General features: G+C 38.2%; 1 protein-coding gene across 1 annotated transcript in view; it reads left to right on the forward strand.

Annotated features, from left to right (window-relative positions):
* The window catches only part of AOX1 (aldehyde oxidase 1), a 66225-nt gene that overhangs the window by 24246 nt on the left and 22597 nt on the right, over positions 1-19382 (forward strand). Inside the window, exons 16-25 of the mRNA XM_083349983.1 lie at positions 590-682; positions 1471-1640; positions 3267-3381; positions 5850-5969; positions 8540-8636; positions 9005-9129; positions 10869-11002; positions 12295-12382; positions 13162-13248; positions 16358-16549. Of these exons, the coding sequence (XP_083206109.1) occupies positions 590-682; positions 1471-1640; positions 3267-3381; positions 5850-5969; positions 8540-8636; positions 9005-9129; positions 10869-11002; positions 12295-12382; positions 13162-13248; positions 16358-16549 (1221 nt within the window). The remainder of the gene's footprint in view (positions 1-589; positions 683-1470; positions 1641-3266; positions 3382-5849; positions 5970-8539; positions 8637-9004; positions 9130-10868; positions 11003-12294; positions 12383-13161; positions 13249-16357; positions 16550-19382) is intronic.

The raw sequence follows: 19382 nt of genomic DNA on the forward strand, positions 1-19382 counted from the left end.
AAATCTTCTGTTAACATAGTTAATTGAATAGAACTAGATTGGAATAAACTAAAATTTGATTGATGGTTTCTTTTAGTTGCATCATTTTTTAAGCCAATGTAGTTTCCAGAGTCTTAAATGCCACTACTGTAATTTAAAATCATAATATTCTACTATAATACATTTGGAACCTCTTCCGATTTTGCACTACTGTTTGATTTTAGGCAGATTGTTTTTAATTTAAATTTGGGATACAAACTAATTTCACATCATACTTTATGGCAAAGGATTGCATCAACTCCTTCCAGTATAGAATTTAAACTTGATTAATGGTAAATTTGTTGAATCTAAAATATAAATAGACACTCCTCACTCCTTTACCACAAATAAAAGACTACTTTGTGAAGCCAGAAGAGATAAAGTTGATTCTTATAATGCTAAATGATTGTTAATGTTACAATGGATATGACAGTACTCTTTTGTGCTCGCTTCGGCAGCACATATACTAAAATTGGAACGACAGTACTCTTTTGACTTTGGATTTCCCCCTGGCAAAATCAGTTTTGAAATATTGGTATAATATATTAAATGAATTCCTAACTTCCTACAGTTTCCAGACAAGTATCCTGATTTACCGAAGGAGTACATGAGTGCATTAGGCGAATTCTATGATATACCACCAAAGGGCATCCAAATATACCAGGTCAGTGAAGTCAGTTTTAAAGAGAGTTATGTGCACATAAAAATATTTTTTTTTCTAAATAGTCTACAAATATCTCAATCAGTTAATAGAAATGACTCTATAAAAATGGGAAGGGGCATTTGTGGCCTGGCTAATCACCTGCCTAGTTCCTAAAAGCAAGGGCATTTTGCTTTTGCTCTAAACACCTGGACTTTCCGCTATTGCTGGGAATATTTTCCAAGTTATCTATATGATTGTCAGACAATATATTTATTATTTATTTTATTTTAATCCCATTTATATCCTGCCCTTCTCCGAAGACTCAGGGCGGCTTACAATCTAAAGCACAATGTGCTTAGCAATAGCCTTCATTCTATGTATATGCCTGCTTATTAAATATATGATGTTGGTGCCCAATGAGGTCCTTGAAAGTGACAGTGGTCCTTCCAACATACACATTGATGCCTGTCAAATTATCTGCCTTAGTTTTATTTTTAAAAATATTTCTGTTTTTTAAAAACAAGCGGGATATGGAAATATTGCAAAGGGCAGTCCCAGCTGTAATCTGCATTTACAGCAATGCTTCTTAGGCCCTAGATCCCAGAGGAAAAGAAAATTGTGACTGACCATGTTTTAAACATTTTGTGAGAATGCACTTACATTCTCACTAGCTTACATGTGATTGATTGTTCACAAAGATAAGGAACCCTAAAGTAAGTAGAAATGTAACCTTTTGCTCAGGAAAAAGTAGAAAGGGATTTGTAAATGCCATTTCTCAATAGTTTCAGTGACCTTCTATCATGTGACAGGGTGTAGATCCTCAACAACCCCCTCAGGACCCTGTGGGACGTCCCATCAAGCATGAGTCTGGTATTAAGCATGCCACTGGTGAAGCTGTCTATGTTGATGATATGGAACGGGCAGATGGTCAACTGTACATGGCAGTGGTAACCAGCACACGGGCCCATGCCAAAATTCTGTAAGTAACATGAAAGAAGAAGCATGAGAAATGTGTGTTGGCGGCCATATTTATTTATTTATTTATGGGATTTGTATGCCGCCCTATCTCCCAAAGGACTCAGGGCGGCTAACAATGATAAAAACACAAAATACAAACATTAAAAGGTATTAAATCAAATTATCCCATAAATAGTCCAATTAAAAACACAAAAAAACAAAATTAAGAAAACCTCCCTTCCATCAGTCCAGGTCGGCCTGTTGAAAAAGCCATGTTTTAAGGTTGCGATGAAAGGAACGGAGATCCGGGGCCATCCGGAGCTCCAAGGGGAGTTGATTCCAAAGGGCAGGTGCCCCCACGGAGAAGGCCCTCCCCCTGGGGGTCGCCAGTCAACATTGTCTGGCTGACGGCACCCTGAGGAGGCCCTCCCTGTGTGAGCGCACAGGGCGATGGACAGTTGTTCCTGGCAGCAGACAGTCCTGCAAATATTTCCACAGTTTCAGAACACACTTTAAATCTGTTTTAAAATTTTAAGTTCAGCAGTGGCCAGGGTCAAAAGTGAAGGTTATAAATAAAAAGTAAAGGAAAAGAGGGATGTTCAGGATCCAATTCTTTAAAATAAGAGCAGAATACAATTTGCAGACGCTGGATTTTCTTGTTCGCCTTATCCCTCTCAGAAGAAATCCATTCTTCATTTTCAGTTTTCCTTGTCTTCCTTCCCTTCTTCCAATGTTTGTTTATTTTATTTCATAATTAGTTTTACAAAATGATACTCAAAAAGAAAAAGGGAAAATAAAAAATACAAGAAACAATAAGAAACTAAATATAGAAGAAAAAGGAATGTTACAAAATTTCTAAACGTTGCATATTTGAAGTTTTCAGCAGCATATAAGTGTCTCATTTTAAAAGAATAAATAAGTGTAAAACAAAATCTCTGATACAATCTATGCCAAACAGTTAAAGCCAGCTGGGTGACTTTGGACCGCTTGCTCTCTCTTAGCTCTAGGAAGAATGCATTTTAATGATTTCTTTCCTTTGAACAACAGGCTCAGTCTGAATTAGGCCACTGTTTGTTTATAGTTAACTAGGTAAAATCAGAAACTGGAGCTGGAAGACAATTTCTAGACTGTCTGGTGTAGTCTTAAATTGCTTGGAGTGATAAAGAAAAGTATAGGTTTTTGTCATTGATGTTTACTTGAGGTTAGAAAACAGGTATGTACTCCAGAAAAGCTTGACAAATGAAGTATATACTTGATTTTAAATGTGATAACAGCAGCAAGAATCATATTCACATAATATTGGAAAAATGAAGAAATACCACCAGAGGAAGAAATAATTTAAAAAATACTAGATTGTGCTGAAATGGACAGACTTATTTTGGGGCTGAAAGAAAAATAACAAAAAGAGTACTTTCAAACTTGGGACTTACTTTATCAATCACTGGAGAAAAGAATAAGGGATTAGGAAGAATTAGTGATTGACAAACTCAGACAACACCTTTGTTGAATAAGTACTTTTAAATTGCATTAAAAATCAATAAAAACATTTTTAAACAAAAAGAAAGAATGGTATGTACTGTACATTACAGCATTCGTCTAATTCCTTGGACTGAGCTAAATGGGACATATTTCTTCTTTTTTCCCCCAGAGCCATTGATATATCAGAAGCCTTGAAAGAACCTGGTGTGGTTGATATAGTAACAGCTCAAGACATTCCAGGAAAAAATGGTGATGGCAAAGAGGATGTGTTTGCAGAAGATGAAGTAATTCTTATTTGATATTTTATTTCTATGTAACAGTCTAGCTTTATGCACGATTTATGCCCATATTAGCTAATATAGGAATTTCTTCTTGTTCTAGGGTTTCTTTACCCAAGATACAGATTTGCAATTATAGGTAGACCTCGGTTTACAACCACAATTGAGCTCAAAATTTTCATTATGAAGCAAGGCAGCTGTTAAGAGAGTTTTGTCTCATTTAATGACCTTTTTGCCACAGTGGTTATGCAAATCACTGCAGTTGCTAAATTAATAATGCAATTGTTAAGCGAATCTGGCTTCCTTGATTGACTTTGCTTGTCAGAAGCCAGCTGAGAAGATTATAAACGGCAATCACATGATGTGCTGGACCAGTATATAGTCAGCTGGTCCGTTATTATAGCTAGCTTAGGAATTAAGAACTGTGTTACTGTATTTAGCATTTACAGGGCTAATGCTGCATCCTTAAGAGAACTGTATGTTTAGAACATTTAGCATTCAAAGGGTTAAACACCATTTCCTTAAGAGCTGGCTTCTGGGAAATGTAGTCTAGTTGTTAGTTAGGCCTATATCTTATATAGTCAGTGAGAGGAGCTTCAAAGTTTGTTGCAGGACATCCTGGATATTTGCCAGGTTGTAAAGCCTTTGTTTTAATCAACCATCGTGCATGCTTCAAATAGCATCCGTAACAATGCTCAGCAATGCTTAGCTGAAATGGAGAAACCACTCCTTTTTTACACTACGAGAATGAACAAATATGAACATTAATATGTTTCCACGACTGGATGTCTTTACTGCAAAATGTAAGTCTTTGCTTAAAGTTCCTGGACAATAAATATTTGTTTTAAAATTATTTTCATTGAGTTAAACTGTATGGAATCTGGAACTACAAAGCATTTTAGTTCTGGGAGCCAGAACACATGATCCCAGGACAGTGCAACTGTCTTAAATACATGCCTGTTGCCAAGGATATGAATTTTGATTACATGTCCATGGGGATGCTGCAACAGTTGCAAGTATGAACACTGGTGATATATCACTTTTTTCAGTGGTATTGTTACTTTGAATGGTCACTAAATAAATGGTTATAAGTTGAGCACTTCCTGTATCCTGCTTGCTCAACCTTTTAGAATAATGGAAATTATTGATTTGGGTGGAATAAACTAACACGGAAAAATCTCGTGACTATCAAACTATCATTTACATGTGCTTCATTGACTACAAGAAAGTCTTCAATAGTGTTGGTCATGAGAAGCTATGGAGAGCCCTACAAGACCTGAGGCTACCAACACATCTGATCAACTTGGTGAAATCACTGTACACAAATCAGGAAGCCACTGTGCAAACAGCCTATGAAGACTGTGATTGGTTTAAGATAGAGAAAGTCCAAAATAATCATGAGGAAGCTAGATCTCAAAGAATCAAAAATTGGGGTAAAGATTGGAGGAAGAAACATCAACAATCTTCAATATGCTGACAATACAAATCTCCTATAAAAAAAACCAAAGAAGGCCTGGAACATCTGATCAAGAAAATCAAAGAAGAAAATGAAAGTGAACATCAAAAAGACCACTGCAAGACTGGAAATGTCAAAATAGAATTTGATGGTGAAAAGCTAGAATGCGTGGAAAACTTCACTTTCCTAGGGTTGCAAATCACTCAAAGAAGTGAACGCAGCTCAGAAATAAAACGTTGGATTGCACTGGGTTGCATAACAATGAGGAACATAAGCTGAATATGGAAAAGCAAGGACATCAGCCTGGCAACCAAATATTAGTTAGTCCACCCTTTTGTATTTCCCATAGCTACCTGTAAGCAAAACAGAAAGAAAATTGACCCATTTGAGTTGTGGTGCTGGAGGAGGCTTCTGCATATTCCCTAGACAGCACAGTGACCATCAAGCAAGTACTGAAGTCCATAACACCAGACATGTCACTAGAAAGAAAAATCACAAAACTATGTTTCACCTATTTTGTCATGTAGGGGAATTCACTGGAGAAAGCAATTAAGTTGGGAAGAGTTAGCAGTAAAAGAAAGCCAGGCTGCCAAAGAACACGATGGCTGGAAAACATCAAAAATAACACCGGCCAGAGCATACAAAAACTCAAAGAAGCAGTGCAAGATCAGAAGATGTGGAAAGACCTGGCCCATAGAATCGTCAAGAATCGGACATGACTGAATGGATAACATCATCATCACCATCTTAACTAACACATCAAGCAAGAAGAAATAGCTACTGATTTGAGCACTCCTCACCATTGGAACAACCAAAGGTTTCCACACAACTCTTCAGGAGAAGATTAGGGGTGCACAAGACCTGTGGGAAGCGGAGAGAAAAATTTGTTCTAACCTTGAACTTTGTTTTTTAAAAAGACAAATAACCTTACAACAAGTTTATAGAGATAAATCAAATTGTGTTTTTACTGTACTGTATTCAAAAGTCATGCAGTTTCTGTGGTTTGGGTTTTATGCAGGTAATATTCATTGGGCATATTATATGTGGTGTCGTCGCAACATCTTTTGAATGTGCAAAAGAAGCTGCAAAAAAAGTGAAAATCGACTATCAAGATCTGGAAGTGATTCTGACAATTGAGGTAATCTTTCTTCATTTTGGTGACTATTTCCTTAACTGTTTAACTAAGATCATAGCCCCTGTACCCTGTCAGCAAACCTTCAGTGGCCCTGGTTTTTGCCTGCTGCTTTTCAGTGCCAAGCTGTCTGCAATCTGGTCTCCCTCACTGGTGATTTATTCATCAATGAGAGGGCCAACCAGGCTGTATCACTGAGACCTGACAAGGCCCACAAAGGGGTAATGCTTTCGGAGGTATGTCCAACTGGGTTTCAGGTGTGGCATCAGTCAAGACTCTGGGCATGTGTGGAGGTCTGCTGATTGTCATCCAGGATCTCTTATGGCTTTTAGGGGCACCACAGGTCACTGAATGTGAAGCTGTGTTTATTAGTCTCTCTAGGCATTTTTGAGGAATGTCTGATGCAATAAAGAATCAAATTGTTACCAAAGGAAGAAGAGAAGAGCTCTGTGACACCTTTATTCTTGATGTATATTTGCCCAGTAAAGCCAAGGTGAACCTAAATTACATCATGTTTAATTGATGCACCAGGGGCTCATTTTTCATGTGCTAACAAGAGCAGGTACAGGGATCTTCTGTAGGTTCCCCATCAATGGGTTTTAGGAAAGCTTCGTCCCTTCTCTCACATACCAATTGTATCTCTCCAATTTTAAGGATTTCCTAATGGAAAATCTCTGATTTGTAATCAGCAGTAGCTCTGCTGATTGACTCCTTTCAACCCAAAACATTAAGCAATCAGATCATTGATATCTGGATTTGTAACTGGCTGACAAACCATACTCAACGAGTAGTCCTTAATGGTACTTCATCTACATGAAGGGAAATAAGCAGTGGGATATCACAAGGTTCTGTCTTCATAAATGACTTAGATGAGGGAATAGAAGGGAATCTCATCAAATTTGCAGATGAGACTAAGCTGGCTGGAATAGCCAACACCCCAGAAGACAAGCTCAGAATCCAAAAAAGATCTTGACAGACTTGAACAATGGGCCCTATCCAAAAAATGATATTTAATGTGCAGAAAAGCAAGGTTTTACACCTGGGCAGGAAAAATCAAAGGTACAAGTACCGATTAGGCAAAACCTGGCTCAAAAACAGTAACTGTGAGAGGGACCTTTGAGTCCTAGTGGATGATCACTTAAACATGAGTCAGCAGTGTGCCATAGCAGCCAAAAAAAAGCTGATACAATCCTTGGTTGTATAAACATAGGCATAGAATCAAAATCACTTGAAGTATTAGTACTATTTTATAAAGCCTTAGTAAGGCCACATCTGGAGTACTGCATCCAGTTTTGGTCACCACATTACAAAAAAGATGTTGAGACTTTTGAAAAAGTGCAAGGAAGAGCAAGTAAGGTGATTAAAGGCCTGGAGACTAAAACATATGAAGAACCGTTGCAGGATTTGGAAATGGCCAGTCTAGAGAAAAGAAGGATTAGGGGGGACATGATAGCAGTATTCCAGTATTTGAGAGGCTGCCACAAGGAGGAGGGGGTCAATTTATTTTCCAAAGCACCAGAAGGCAGGACAAGAAACAATGGATGGAGACTAATCAAGGAGAGAAGCAACCTGGAATTAAGGAGAAACTTCCTAACAGTGAGGACAATTAACCAGTGGAACAGCTTGCCTTCAGACATTGTGGGTTCTTCATCACTCGAGGTTTTAAACAAGAGACTGGCCAGCCACTTGTCTGAAATGATATAGGACTCCTGCTTGAGCAGGGGGTTGGACTAGAAGACCTCCAAGGTCCTTTCCAGCTCTATTCTGATGATGATGATGATGATGATGATGATGATGATGATGATGATGATGATGATATCCAGCCTGCCTCACTTTGACATATGTAATTCTGGTTGCTTCTATTGTGTTTCTATAATTTAAACATACACACAAGCATGTTTATAAGCACACGGTTTCTCACAACATATGCATTGTTGATCCAAAAGTCCTGTATGCATGTCTGGATAGGTGTAACAGATGTGTTTTAAATGTATTTTGCAATTGAGTAAGACCTTATTTTAAAAACTACACTAGAATAAATCGGGAAATAATTTTAATTTCAAATAACATCAGTCCAGGCAGCGTGGATCAGAAATTCACTAATCATCCCTAAGAAGGGCAGGCATCACTTTCTTCATCTTGCTGATGTCAAGAAAGATAATGATATGTCGGCTCACATAAAGATAGCACAACTCAACAAAGCCAGTATGTTATACCATATATTTATCTGAAATATGTTTCCCACTTATACACACAAAGCTGAATAAACTCTTTTAGAAATTAAGAATTAGGAGCTGAGTGCTACTCACAGCACACAGGCAATGTCCCTTCCTTTGGCCAGTATGAAAGAATACAGTTTGGGGGGGATTTTTTTCATGACAGATATTTTATTTTATTTTGATGATCAGGTATTTCATGAACTGGGAAGAAGCCAGTTGTGTTCATATTTGCAATGAGACAATTTCTTAACTAGAGTAAAGTCAATGCAATTGTACCGAGACAAAATGTGAGACATTAATTCTGTAGTATCTCCTGGGTTCTAGAACTTGATCTCAAAAATTCCTTCTCTATTCCAGGAAGCAATTAATCATGGATCCTTCTTAGCGAAAGATAAAAAAGTTGAAAGAGGAAATGTGGAAAAAGCATTTCAGACAGTGGACAAAATTATTGAAGGTAAGAAGTATCAATGCTGAATAACAATGAAGTCCCAGTAATAAGCAATGTATTTCTATAGTGCAGATTCAGTTAGTTCGTTGACATTTTGTATCAGAAGGTTTGCCTAAAATGAAATATTTATCATAGGATAATGGCATGAAATATTCCCTGCTTTGATATTCCTTTGCTATTTATCATTCTGCTTTTATTATTTTGTCTGTTATTTGATGATCTTTCAAGAATTCCCAAACTGTATTGGGAAGTCTGAGAGTTGATCCAAAGCATCCAGAGAGATACAGACTTAGGAAGGCAAACTTAAAATCTAGCTTGAAGTAAATAATGAAATCAGATACTAATCATCTCCCTGATACTATTGTTTTTAATAGGTGAAATCCACATTGGGGGTCAAGAACATTTTTACCTGGAAACAAATAGTGTGTGTGTCATTCCAAGAAAAGAAGATAATACTATGGATATATATGTGTCCACTCAGGATGCTGCACATGTACAGGTGAGATAACTGAGGTTTTGCCATTGATTCAGCAGCAACTGTGAGGCAAGACAAGTCACGTACCCACTCTTCCAAATATGCTCTAAAATTGTAATGGGTTTTGTGTTCATTAATAACAATATCAATATTAGTTGGTTTTATTGCCTCTGTTTATTTTGTACTTGTAACCAGGTGTCCATGGAGATTCTCAGTCATCCAGGTCATGGTTGTCCCAAAAGGTCCTTTTCAAAAGGCAACTGGACTTTCTTTTTTTTCCTCAAAGATGTTTCACTTCTCATCCAAGATGTCATGGTTCCAACAGATTAAACCCGTCAAAAGAACTTCAAGGCAAAAATTCTTCCTTAAAGAACATTGTATTCAGGAAACAAAGTATCAGCACTACATAGCTGAACCCAAAACTAGATTCCCTTCCCCTGGATACAAAGTAACAAACTGCAACTCCCACCCCCATGAAGTAGTCCTTAATCACATTCTCCAATTAGCCTGAAGCAAGGGCTCTCTCCACAGCTCCTCAGCCCACCAAAATGTTATCAGTTTGTGTCCTTGAGTTCCCATGAGCTGCATTATTATTATGGCTAGCTGAGCTCAAGCATTCGCCCCAACCCCCTCTCTACACCTGATTTCTAAACAGAAGAAAAAGCATGTTAAAAGCAAAGTGAAAATGGCTGCAATTTCCATCAGTTGTCAGAGCTGGAACATCCATTGTTAAAGCATTGACACGTCGGATGAGAAGCAAAATGTCTTCAAACAAAGAAAGTCTGGTTGCCTTTTGAAAAGCATATGTAGGGTTATAAAAAGGTAAAGGTTCCCCCGCACATGCGTGCTAGTCGTTTCCAACTCTAGGGGCCAGTGCTCATCTCCGTTTCAAAGCCGAACAGCCAGCGCTTGTCCAAGGACGTCTCCGTGGTCATGTGGCTGGCATGACTAGATGCCAAAGACGCACAGAACGCTGTTACCTTCCCACCGTAGTGGTCCCTATTTTTCTACTTGCATTTTTACGTGCTTTCGAACTGCTAGGTTGGCAGAAGCTGGGACGAGTAACAGGCGCTCACTCTGTTACGCAGCACTTGGGATTCAACCCGCTGAACTGCCGACCATCTGATCGACAAGCTCAGCATCCTAACCCACTGAGCCACCTCGTTATAACATGTGATTTACAAAAATTAAATACAGATTTAAAACAAGGTAGGCAGTAAAGGCTATCAAAACACAATATTGCTTCTTTATTATTTAAACAATCTAAGTTTCAAAATGATAGTGCTGATTACTTTTCAGTTTAAGGTGAACTAGTGTTGAAACAGGAACCTGTACTTTGTGACAGCATACATCAGGAACCTCTCACCCCAACTCCTGCATGCTTCTTCAGTTTATATTCATTGCAGTGAGCAGAAACTAAAAGGCCTTTTGCAAAATGATTGAGGTAGGGCTGGGGAAGCTCCAATGATCATAATTCCAAAATCACTACCCCAAGACAAGGTTTTACAGTTCTGGAGTATTTCAAGAACCTTTAACTAACCATAACAGTGGCTCTAAGGAAATGTGTATATACAATATGTACAATCCTAAGGATAGAATCCCCAAATACATACATACATACATACATACATACATACATACATACATACATACATAGAGTTGGAATTATACGTGTTCCTAGGTATACATGCCCTAAATAATTAAGTAGGGATATGCTGCTCAACAGGTGTATACAAACCTGGGAATGCTTTTCTTTTTTATAGGAGCTAGTGGCTTCTGTGTTAGATGTTCAGAGCAATAAGATCATGTGCCATACAAAACGAGTTGGAGGAGCTTTTGGCGGAAAAACAACTAAACCTCCATTTTTTGCAGCGGCAGCAGCAGTGGCTGCAAAGAAGTAAGTGCTAAACTAAAGTGCAACCATCTCAAATAACTGAAACCCAGTTCATATATTTAATGGTTTCTTGTTTATTTTCTCTGGTTTTCTAAAATTATAGACATCAACTTGCTATGAAGAAAATTAATTATTTATTTAATTTGTGGAGCTATAGAGGCTCAGAGACTCTACCTATCCTGAATACACAGTGTAGTGTATGCCACGCGACTTTGCACTCAGCCTCATCCTTCTTATGTTATATATAAGAAGACAGGTGGCTGCTTTAAAATTTAACTGTTTTTAGAAGTTGCAACACATTTAATAGCAGTACAGTGTTGGCTATAATGTACCTTCCATATAAATTAGATGGCTGCATGTCTCTTTCTTTCATCAGCTTTTTTGAATGCTGCAATTATGTTATCAATGAAATACAGCTAAAGATCCTAATAATCTGATACAGTAATTGTTGATATGCTCCAGTTCTCACACATCACCTTTTTGGACTTAGGTAGAAACTTGGTGTCTGTTGAGCTGTTGTATACAGAAATTGTGATATTTATACTGCTTGTGTATAAAACATATATAAAACGTTTGATACCAAATGGCTTGTTTTCTAACTGTGTCTCCCACAAACACCAGTCTGTTCATACACAACTTTGGGGCCCTTTTGTCAACTTCAATACCTCACCTGTTTATCATATATTCCTAGGGCTGCACTTGCCTGTAGGCATTTTTAAAAGATAAAAACCAGTGAGGTACAGTAGCTAAAATGTTAGGCTGGCACTGAGGACTCCCAGTCTCTAATCTATCCCTAGTCAGAGAAGCCCATTGATAATACTGGACCAACCACCCTCTCTCAGCCACATCTGCCTCATAGGAAAATGTGGCGGGACTGAACTCACAGTCTTCTGCTTTCCAGTCTGTTGCTGTAACCACTAGATCAGACTGGCTCAGGCAGGATATAAAACTCCATGTTTGGAGAGAGAGAGAGGGAGGGAGGGAGGGAGGGAGGGAGGAGAGAGAGAGAGAGAGAGAGAGAGAGAGAGAGAGAGAGAGAGAGAGAGAGAGAGAGAGAGAGAGAGAGATTGAGATTGAGGGAGTAAAAAGCAATGTGAACTGAAGTGAGAAGAATCTGTTTGCCTGTTGATAAATGCCAATTTTATCACTACCATATCTATCATAAGAGATATTTTATGCCCAGAACAAGTTTATACAATTCCAAAAGTAGCCCAAAGGCTTGGAAATCCCTGCACCATGGCATATGTTCTCTGGTGTCCTAGCAACTCATCATAATGTTGCATACATTTTTGTAGAACGGGTTGTCCAGTTCGTTTTATCCTGGAGCGACAAGATGACATGCTAATACTTGGAGGCCGACATCCGCTTTATGGAAAATATAAAGTAAGCTATTCTGATTTTAAATGGCAGCACTTTTATGTACCTAAATTATTACCTCACACAGATTTACTTTGTCCTTGTCCATCAGCAAAAACACAATTTCTCTTTCTGGTCTATTCTGTCCCCTTGTACTGCTGCTGTACACAATGTCTTGGACTGTGCAGAAAGCATGCAGAAATCAGGCATCTTCTAGACATAGGGCAGGTTTAACCCAAGGCAAAAAAGTATCTTTATGAGTTATTTTGGTCAACATACATGCTCTGGTAATCTCCCATTCAGAACCAACCTTCCTTCCTTCCTTCCTTCCTTCCTTCCTTCCTTCCTTCCTTCCTTCCTTCCTTCCTTCCTTCCTTCCTTCCTTCCTGTTTTATGTGTGACTGTTTTTAGGAAAGGTTCAAAAATTGGGCAGTTTAAGTGTATCATTTTAGTGCTTCCTCACCTGCAATAGCTGCCAATTTATTAACAGTTTGAGATCATTGAAATGTTCCCTTCTTTAACTCATTTCTCTCCAGGATCTCCACCTAAGCAAAAGAGATGAGAAGCTGTCAAGACGACTTCCTCAGTGGAGACACATTAGCAGCCAAATGGTCTCCTTAACAAAAAAGCTTATCTGACACACAGTTTATTGTCATTTCAGCACCATCAAAATTGTTGAAGAAAAAATTAAAGACATAATAAATGCTGGTGCTTTTGTTGCCCCGAGAAAATTCCAATAAACTTCAGGGGATTCAATGAAAGGTGAGAAGTAATGTGTTTCTAACAATACATTGTTCTGATTTTAGGTGGGATTCATGAAGGATGGCAAAATTGAAGCTGTTGACCTTCTACTATTCGTAAATGGTGGATGTACACCAGATGAAAGTGAAATGGTAGGTTTCTTATAACAGAAGACTCAAAGGTGGGAACAATATATTTAGTGCTAGCTGAGAGAAAAATAATCTTATATTTGCTGATGATAGAATACTTGAATACTTTATTTATTTGGCCAAGTGTGATTAGACACACAAGGAATTTGTCTCTGGTGCAGAAGCTCTCAATATACATGCAAAGCAACAGAAATTGAACATGAGTGGAATGCTATTTAGGATATATCATGCAATTCTCAATCTTATAAAAGAATTAAATGGATTTAAATGTTGAAATGAATTCTTTTAATTAAGAATAAGGGAAGATACCTTGTATGCATTCCAGACTACAAACTCAGATTTACATCTCCTCAGGACAGAGAAGTTTCTTTGTTAAGGTCAGATTACTCCAGCCCTTTCCTCTGCTGCTTTCAGAAAAAAAATGACTTTTTAAAATGGAATAGAAAGAGTGAATGGCGAGAAACTGGGGGGAAAAGTTGAGTTTCCATCACTCACTACAGCCTTTGGTGAACATTTGGAATCTCAAAAAAGTTGGAAAGGTCCACGACATTGGAGTAGGATTGCTTTAGGAAGCCTTATGTTTTTATTGAGAAAGGAAAATGCATGGAGTATTTGTACTGGGTTCTTTTCCCTCCTGTTTTCTGGGACTTGAACCCAAGTTCCTAGCAAAGCAGCTCGCGCCATCTCCCAACTTTGTACAACTGGAACTTACTCAATCCAAATTCCTGAGAGCAATCTTCAAAGTCCACTGCTGTGTCTCTGATGGATCCATATACATGGAGCCTGGAATGGTGAGAGGGGGAACCAGAATATGGCAGACCATATTAATTGCTAGCTAAGATTAACACAGTTTTGACCCCTTGATATTAGAGGACAGATTTCAAATTACGGGGAGACGAGCAGTTTATAGCAAGCCATCACATCTGGGGCCTTCACCTTCTTATTTACTATCACTGGATTTCAAGCAACACTGATGCTCAAGCAGTAGCTGTTTGATCTAGAACGCCAAAATCATGCAGGCAATAGCCTCCATCTTTTCCTGACTGACAGTGTGAGAACATCATAGTACTAACTGCATATCTCATTGCACTTGGATGTCCTGAACCAGAGAAGGGCTTTCAGATGCTACAGTTCAATGCAATGCCCTCCAGGGAGCAATACCAGAAGGTATATACAAAAAAAATTACCCTGGTCATGGCAAGTATGTCCCTGTGAATCAAAGTAGGTAGGATTTATTCAGCGATTTTGCCAATTTTACAAGGAACTTAATAGAGCCCTAACTGCTCTGTTTCTGAATAGTATTAGAGGATTTATCACCCAACAATACAAATAGTCATCATTTAACAACCAGTTGCTTAGCCACCATTCGAAGTCACAATGGATCCTCAAAAGGTTCTAACCCAGTTCAGAGTTCCAACCACACACACACCTGCAGTCACAGGACCACATTTGGAGCACTTGGGAACTGGCTCACTTTTATAGCTGGTTCCATGGTCATGTGACAGCAATTTATTATTTTTTGCCGGTTTCCAGCACATGCAGTAGGAAGGAATTGGCTTAGGAATGTAGTGTTCGCTTTAGAACTCCAATAAAATAAGCTTATAAAATCATGTTGGTCAAGTGGTGCCTTGACTTACGACCGTCATGCCTGACAACAGAAATTCTGGGTTCTGTTAAAATCAGAAGTCAAGGACTACTTATTTCCTGCTATTGAACCTCAGCCCCAAGACAATAGATAAGGCAGCCAAGTTCTGCATGGCTTCATGTAAGTTGTTCTCATCTTACAACCATTTGTTTAATGGCCACTTGAAGGTACAGTAACATTGAAAAAAATGATTTACAACCATTCCTTGCAATTATAAGTGTCCCCATGGTCACATGATCAAAATGTGGGTGCTTGGCAACCAGCATCTATTTACAACAGTTACAGCATCATTTGGTCACATGATCACCATTTGTGACCTGACAAGCAAAGTCAAGGGACGCGGTGGCTCAGTGGGTTAGGACGCTGAGCTTGTCGATCAGAAGGTCGGCACCTGTTACTCGTCCCAGCTTATGCCAACCTAGCAGTTTGAAAGCACGTAAAAATGCAAGTAGAAAAATAGTGACCACTCCGGTGGGAAGGTAACAGCGTTCCATGCGCCTTTGGCATCTAGTCATGCCGGCCACATGACCACGGAGACATCCTCAGACAAGCGCTGGCTCTTCGGCTTTGAAACGGAGATGAGCACCGGCCCCTAGAGTCGGAAACGACTAGCACGCATGTGCAGGGGAACCTTTACCTTTACCTTTAAGCAAAGTCAATGGAAGAAGACAGATTCACATAATAATGGTGTGATTCACTTAACTGCAGTGATTCACTTACCAATTGTGCCAAAAAAGGTTATAAAACTGGGTGCAATTCACTTAACCTCCTTGTTTAGTAATGGAAATTGTGGACCCGATTGTGGTTGTAAGTCAAGGACTGAGCATATAAAATAAAGCATATAATAACTAAAAGGAGTTGAACCTGCATGGTTATGGTCTGCTAGATGCTCCTTTTCATTTCAACTTTACGCCCATGGTTATATTTGCCTTCTGCTGCTTAATGACCACAATAACAACTGATTTGAATTTGATTATAAACTGGGTGTTTACCTTCATCCATATTTTATGCTCTGTTTATGAATTGTTTTGTATACATAATCATCCTGTGATCTATGTTTTATAGAGAAGGCTCTTCATTTGTAGAAGACCAACTTCACTTTGTGTTCTGCCAGCATATTGTATTATTTGGATATTTTTCTTTTTTATCATAGTTGAAGCTGCTGTATTGCCATGACTGCAGTTCCTTTCACATCAAATGTCCATGTTTTAATGCTTGAAGTTTTTAAAACAGGAAGGGTGGGCTGAATTCTGTAGTCATCAAGTCTCTGTGCCATACGATAAATGACAGCACTGGGTATAAATGCCCAGAATGTCAGGTGTTAGCCTCTTGGAAGATAGACAGAAGATTGAAAGATAGAAGATAAATAGTGACAGCAGGAACCCATGCATGCTGAGAATTAAAATATGAGGGTAATTCCATAAGATATGTTAATTAACAAGTTTATTATCTACTCTTATCCATTAGGTAATAGAGTATGTGGTACTAAAATGTTGTAATGCATATGATATTCCCAACTTCCGAAGTCAAGGATGGGCCTGCAAGACAAATTTACCATCAAATACTGCATTTCGAGGGTTTGGATTTGGACAATCAGCCTTAAGTGCGGAAATGTGGATAGCAGTTGTGGCTGACTGCCTTGATCTTCCACCTGATAAGGTAAATAAAGGATTGCAAAAAAGGTGTGTTGAAGCCTTTACCATAATTTAGAGTAAGGCCACAATATTGCTTTGGCATTTGCAAATATAAGAAAGATATGTCAGTCTTCATTTGCAGAGTAGAATTGACAGAAAGGAGAGGGATCTGAACCTCTTCTATGGTAATTAAAAGGTAAAAGATTTATAAGATCTGAAGAGAAAACAGAATATTTCCCCCAATAAATACTCCTAAGCCTGATTGCCCAGCCAGATTTATTTCCAGTTGGGGAGCTTGGCTGGAAGGGACAAAACTTCTAAGGCCCTGGATAAACAACACTTCATAGAATCAAAGGTTCATAGCATTGGAAGGGGCACAAAGTTCCTCTGGCCTAACTACCTCCTATACCAGACATGTCAAACACAAGGCCCGGGGGCCGGATCCGGCCCGTGAAGTGGTTTCATGTGGCCCGCGACGCCATCCTGGAAACAGTGAGGGAACGGCCCCCACTGCCTTGGCCCTGGCCCAGAGACCCTCCTTCTGCCAGAGACCCTCAGATCTGTCCCACTCCTGCCCGGGCCCCCATAGGCACCCTTGATGCGAACGATGTAGAGCTGGCCACGCCCACCCAGTAGGCCACGCCCACCCTGGCCATACCCACCCGGCCCCCTGAGGGCAACCGCAATGCTGATGCGGCCCTCAATGAAATTGAGTTTGACACCCCTGTCCTATACCATCCACGAGAGATGGTTGTCCAGCCTCTTAAAAATCTCCAAGAACCAGAATCCACAACTTTCATTGGCAGACTGTTCTTTGATATCGCCAGGGAAGTTTCCCTTATATCTGAACCAAATTTAGATAGCTACATTTTTTCTGTTCTACCTCACAGAGATAATTTCCTTGCACCAACAGGGGAACTGACTGTTTATCTCAGCGTATCATTTTGTCATCACTATGCCATCTCAAACAGCACAACTCCCCATTGCAGGCTCACGACAAATATCAGATAATAAGACTGAAAATAAACTTCTGTCGTCATGCTGAATAATTACATGATTTATTTATTTATTTATTTATTTATTTATTTATTTATTTATTTATTTATTTATTATTTAAAAAGGTTTTCTTGGTTTTTATAAGGATGGGAAGGAAAAAGGGGTGGGGATTGGGATTGGAATATAGGGAAGGTTGGGATAGGGATTGGGGTTTCCCCCGATAACATTCAGTGTTTGGCAAACAACATATTGTCTGGGTACATATATATAAATGAGAATATTAATGATTGATAGCAATAATAAGTATAGTAAACAATAATAAAAATATTAAGTTTTCAATCCGTAATATTTTTCTTACTAGAATACATTAAAAAATACATACCACCTTCCTTTCTCTCTAATTTGGTTATCTAGCCATTGATAAAATTTAATCCAAGTTCTATAGTAAACTGAATCCTCTTTCTCATTAATCTCTAAAATTAATCTATCCATTTCTGCACAATCTAGTATTTTCTTTATTAATACTTCTTCAGTCGGTAAATTTTCATTTTTCCAGTATTAAGCATAGGTAATTCTCGCCACTGTTATTACATGTAATATTAAATAACCGCTCTCCTTGTCATAGTTAGGACCTATCATTCCTAGCAAGAACAATTCTATTGTTGGTTTAAATTCTATTTGTTTTTAAATCATCTTTTCCAACCATAAATGTATCTTAAACCAAAATCTTTTAGCTTTAGGACATGTCCACCAGATATGGTAGTAAGTATCAGGTCTTTAAGTACATTTCCAACAAACATTTGAGGTGTTTTTAAACATTTTCGCTAATCTCACTGGTGTCATGTGCCATCTATAGAACATTTTATACAATTTTTCTATATATGATACAGCTTTAGTCTAATATTTCTATCCCATAACTTTTCCCATTCAAGCTCTATAGAATGTCCAACATTTTTTGCCCAAGTTATCATTGTTTCTTTGACTTGTTCTTCCTCCATCTTTAAATTAAGTAAAGTGTAGAGTTTTGGGATCAGCTTTTCATGTTTTTTTAACAATATAAGATCTAGTTCTGTCTGTTCCTTGTAAAATGCCATTATTTTCACATCTTTTTCATATCTTGTTTGAATTTGTAGGTATGGCCGCCATGCTAGGTTAATACCTTGTTGCTGTAGATCTTGTCTAGATTTCAATTTTCCTTCATTGTCCTATAAGTCTTTATATGTTACAAGTTTCTCATAGTTAATAAAATTTGGGTAAGCGAAGACTTCCATTGTTGAAAGCTATTCAGGTATCTTAATATAATTTTTTTTCTTTTATTTTTTTCCCATTCTAAAAGAAGGGCATTTCTTATGGCATGGCTCTGGAAGTATCTATGTGCTTTGTTCTTCCCATACCATAGGAAGGCATGCCAGCCAATCTGTAAGTCATGCCGCTCCAGTTATAATAGTCTTTTATTTCTAAGTGTTATCCATTCTTTAATCCACGTTAAAATAGCTGCTTGGTAATGTAACTTCCAATCTGGGAGTCCAAATCCTCCCCTTTCTCTAACATCCTGTAGCATTTTCACTTTGATTCATTTTTTTTCCTTGCCAAATAAATTTCAATATTGTAGTATTTAGTTAATCAAAGAAGGCTTTTTCTAATTTTACTGGGATGGTTTGAAATAGAAAAAGTTATTTTGGTAAAAACATTCATTTTAATTGTAGCTATTCTCCCCAATATTGACAGTTGGAGATTTTTCCACTTTTCTGAGTCCAGTTTTATTTGTTTTAATAATTTTGTATAGTTGTCCTCTTTCACTGTTATACATCTTGCTGTTAAATAAATTCCCAAGTATTTAACTTTTTTAACTATTTGAAGAT

Source organism: Vipera ursinii (genome assembly GCF_947247035.1).
Source record: "Vipera ursinii genome assembly, chromosome: 1".
Classification (NCBI taxonomy): Eukaryota; Metazoa; Chordata; class Lepidosauria; order Squamata; family Viperidae; genus Vipera; species Vipera ursinii.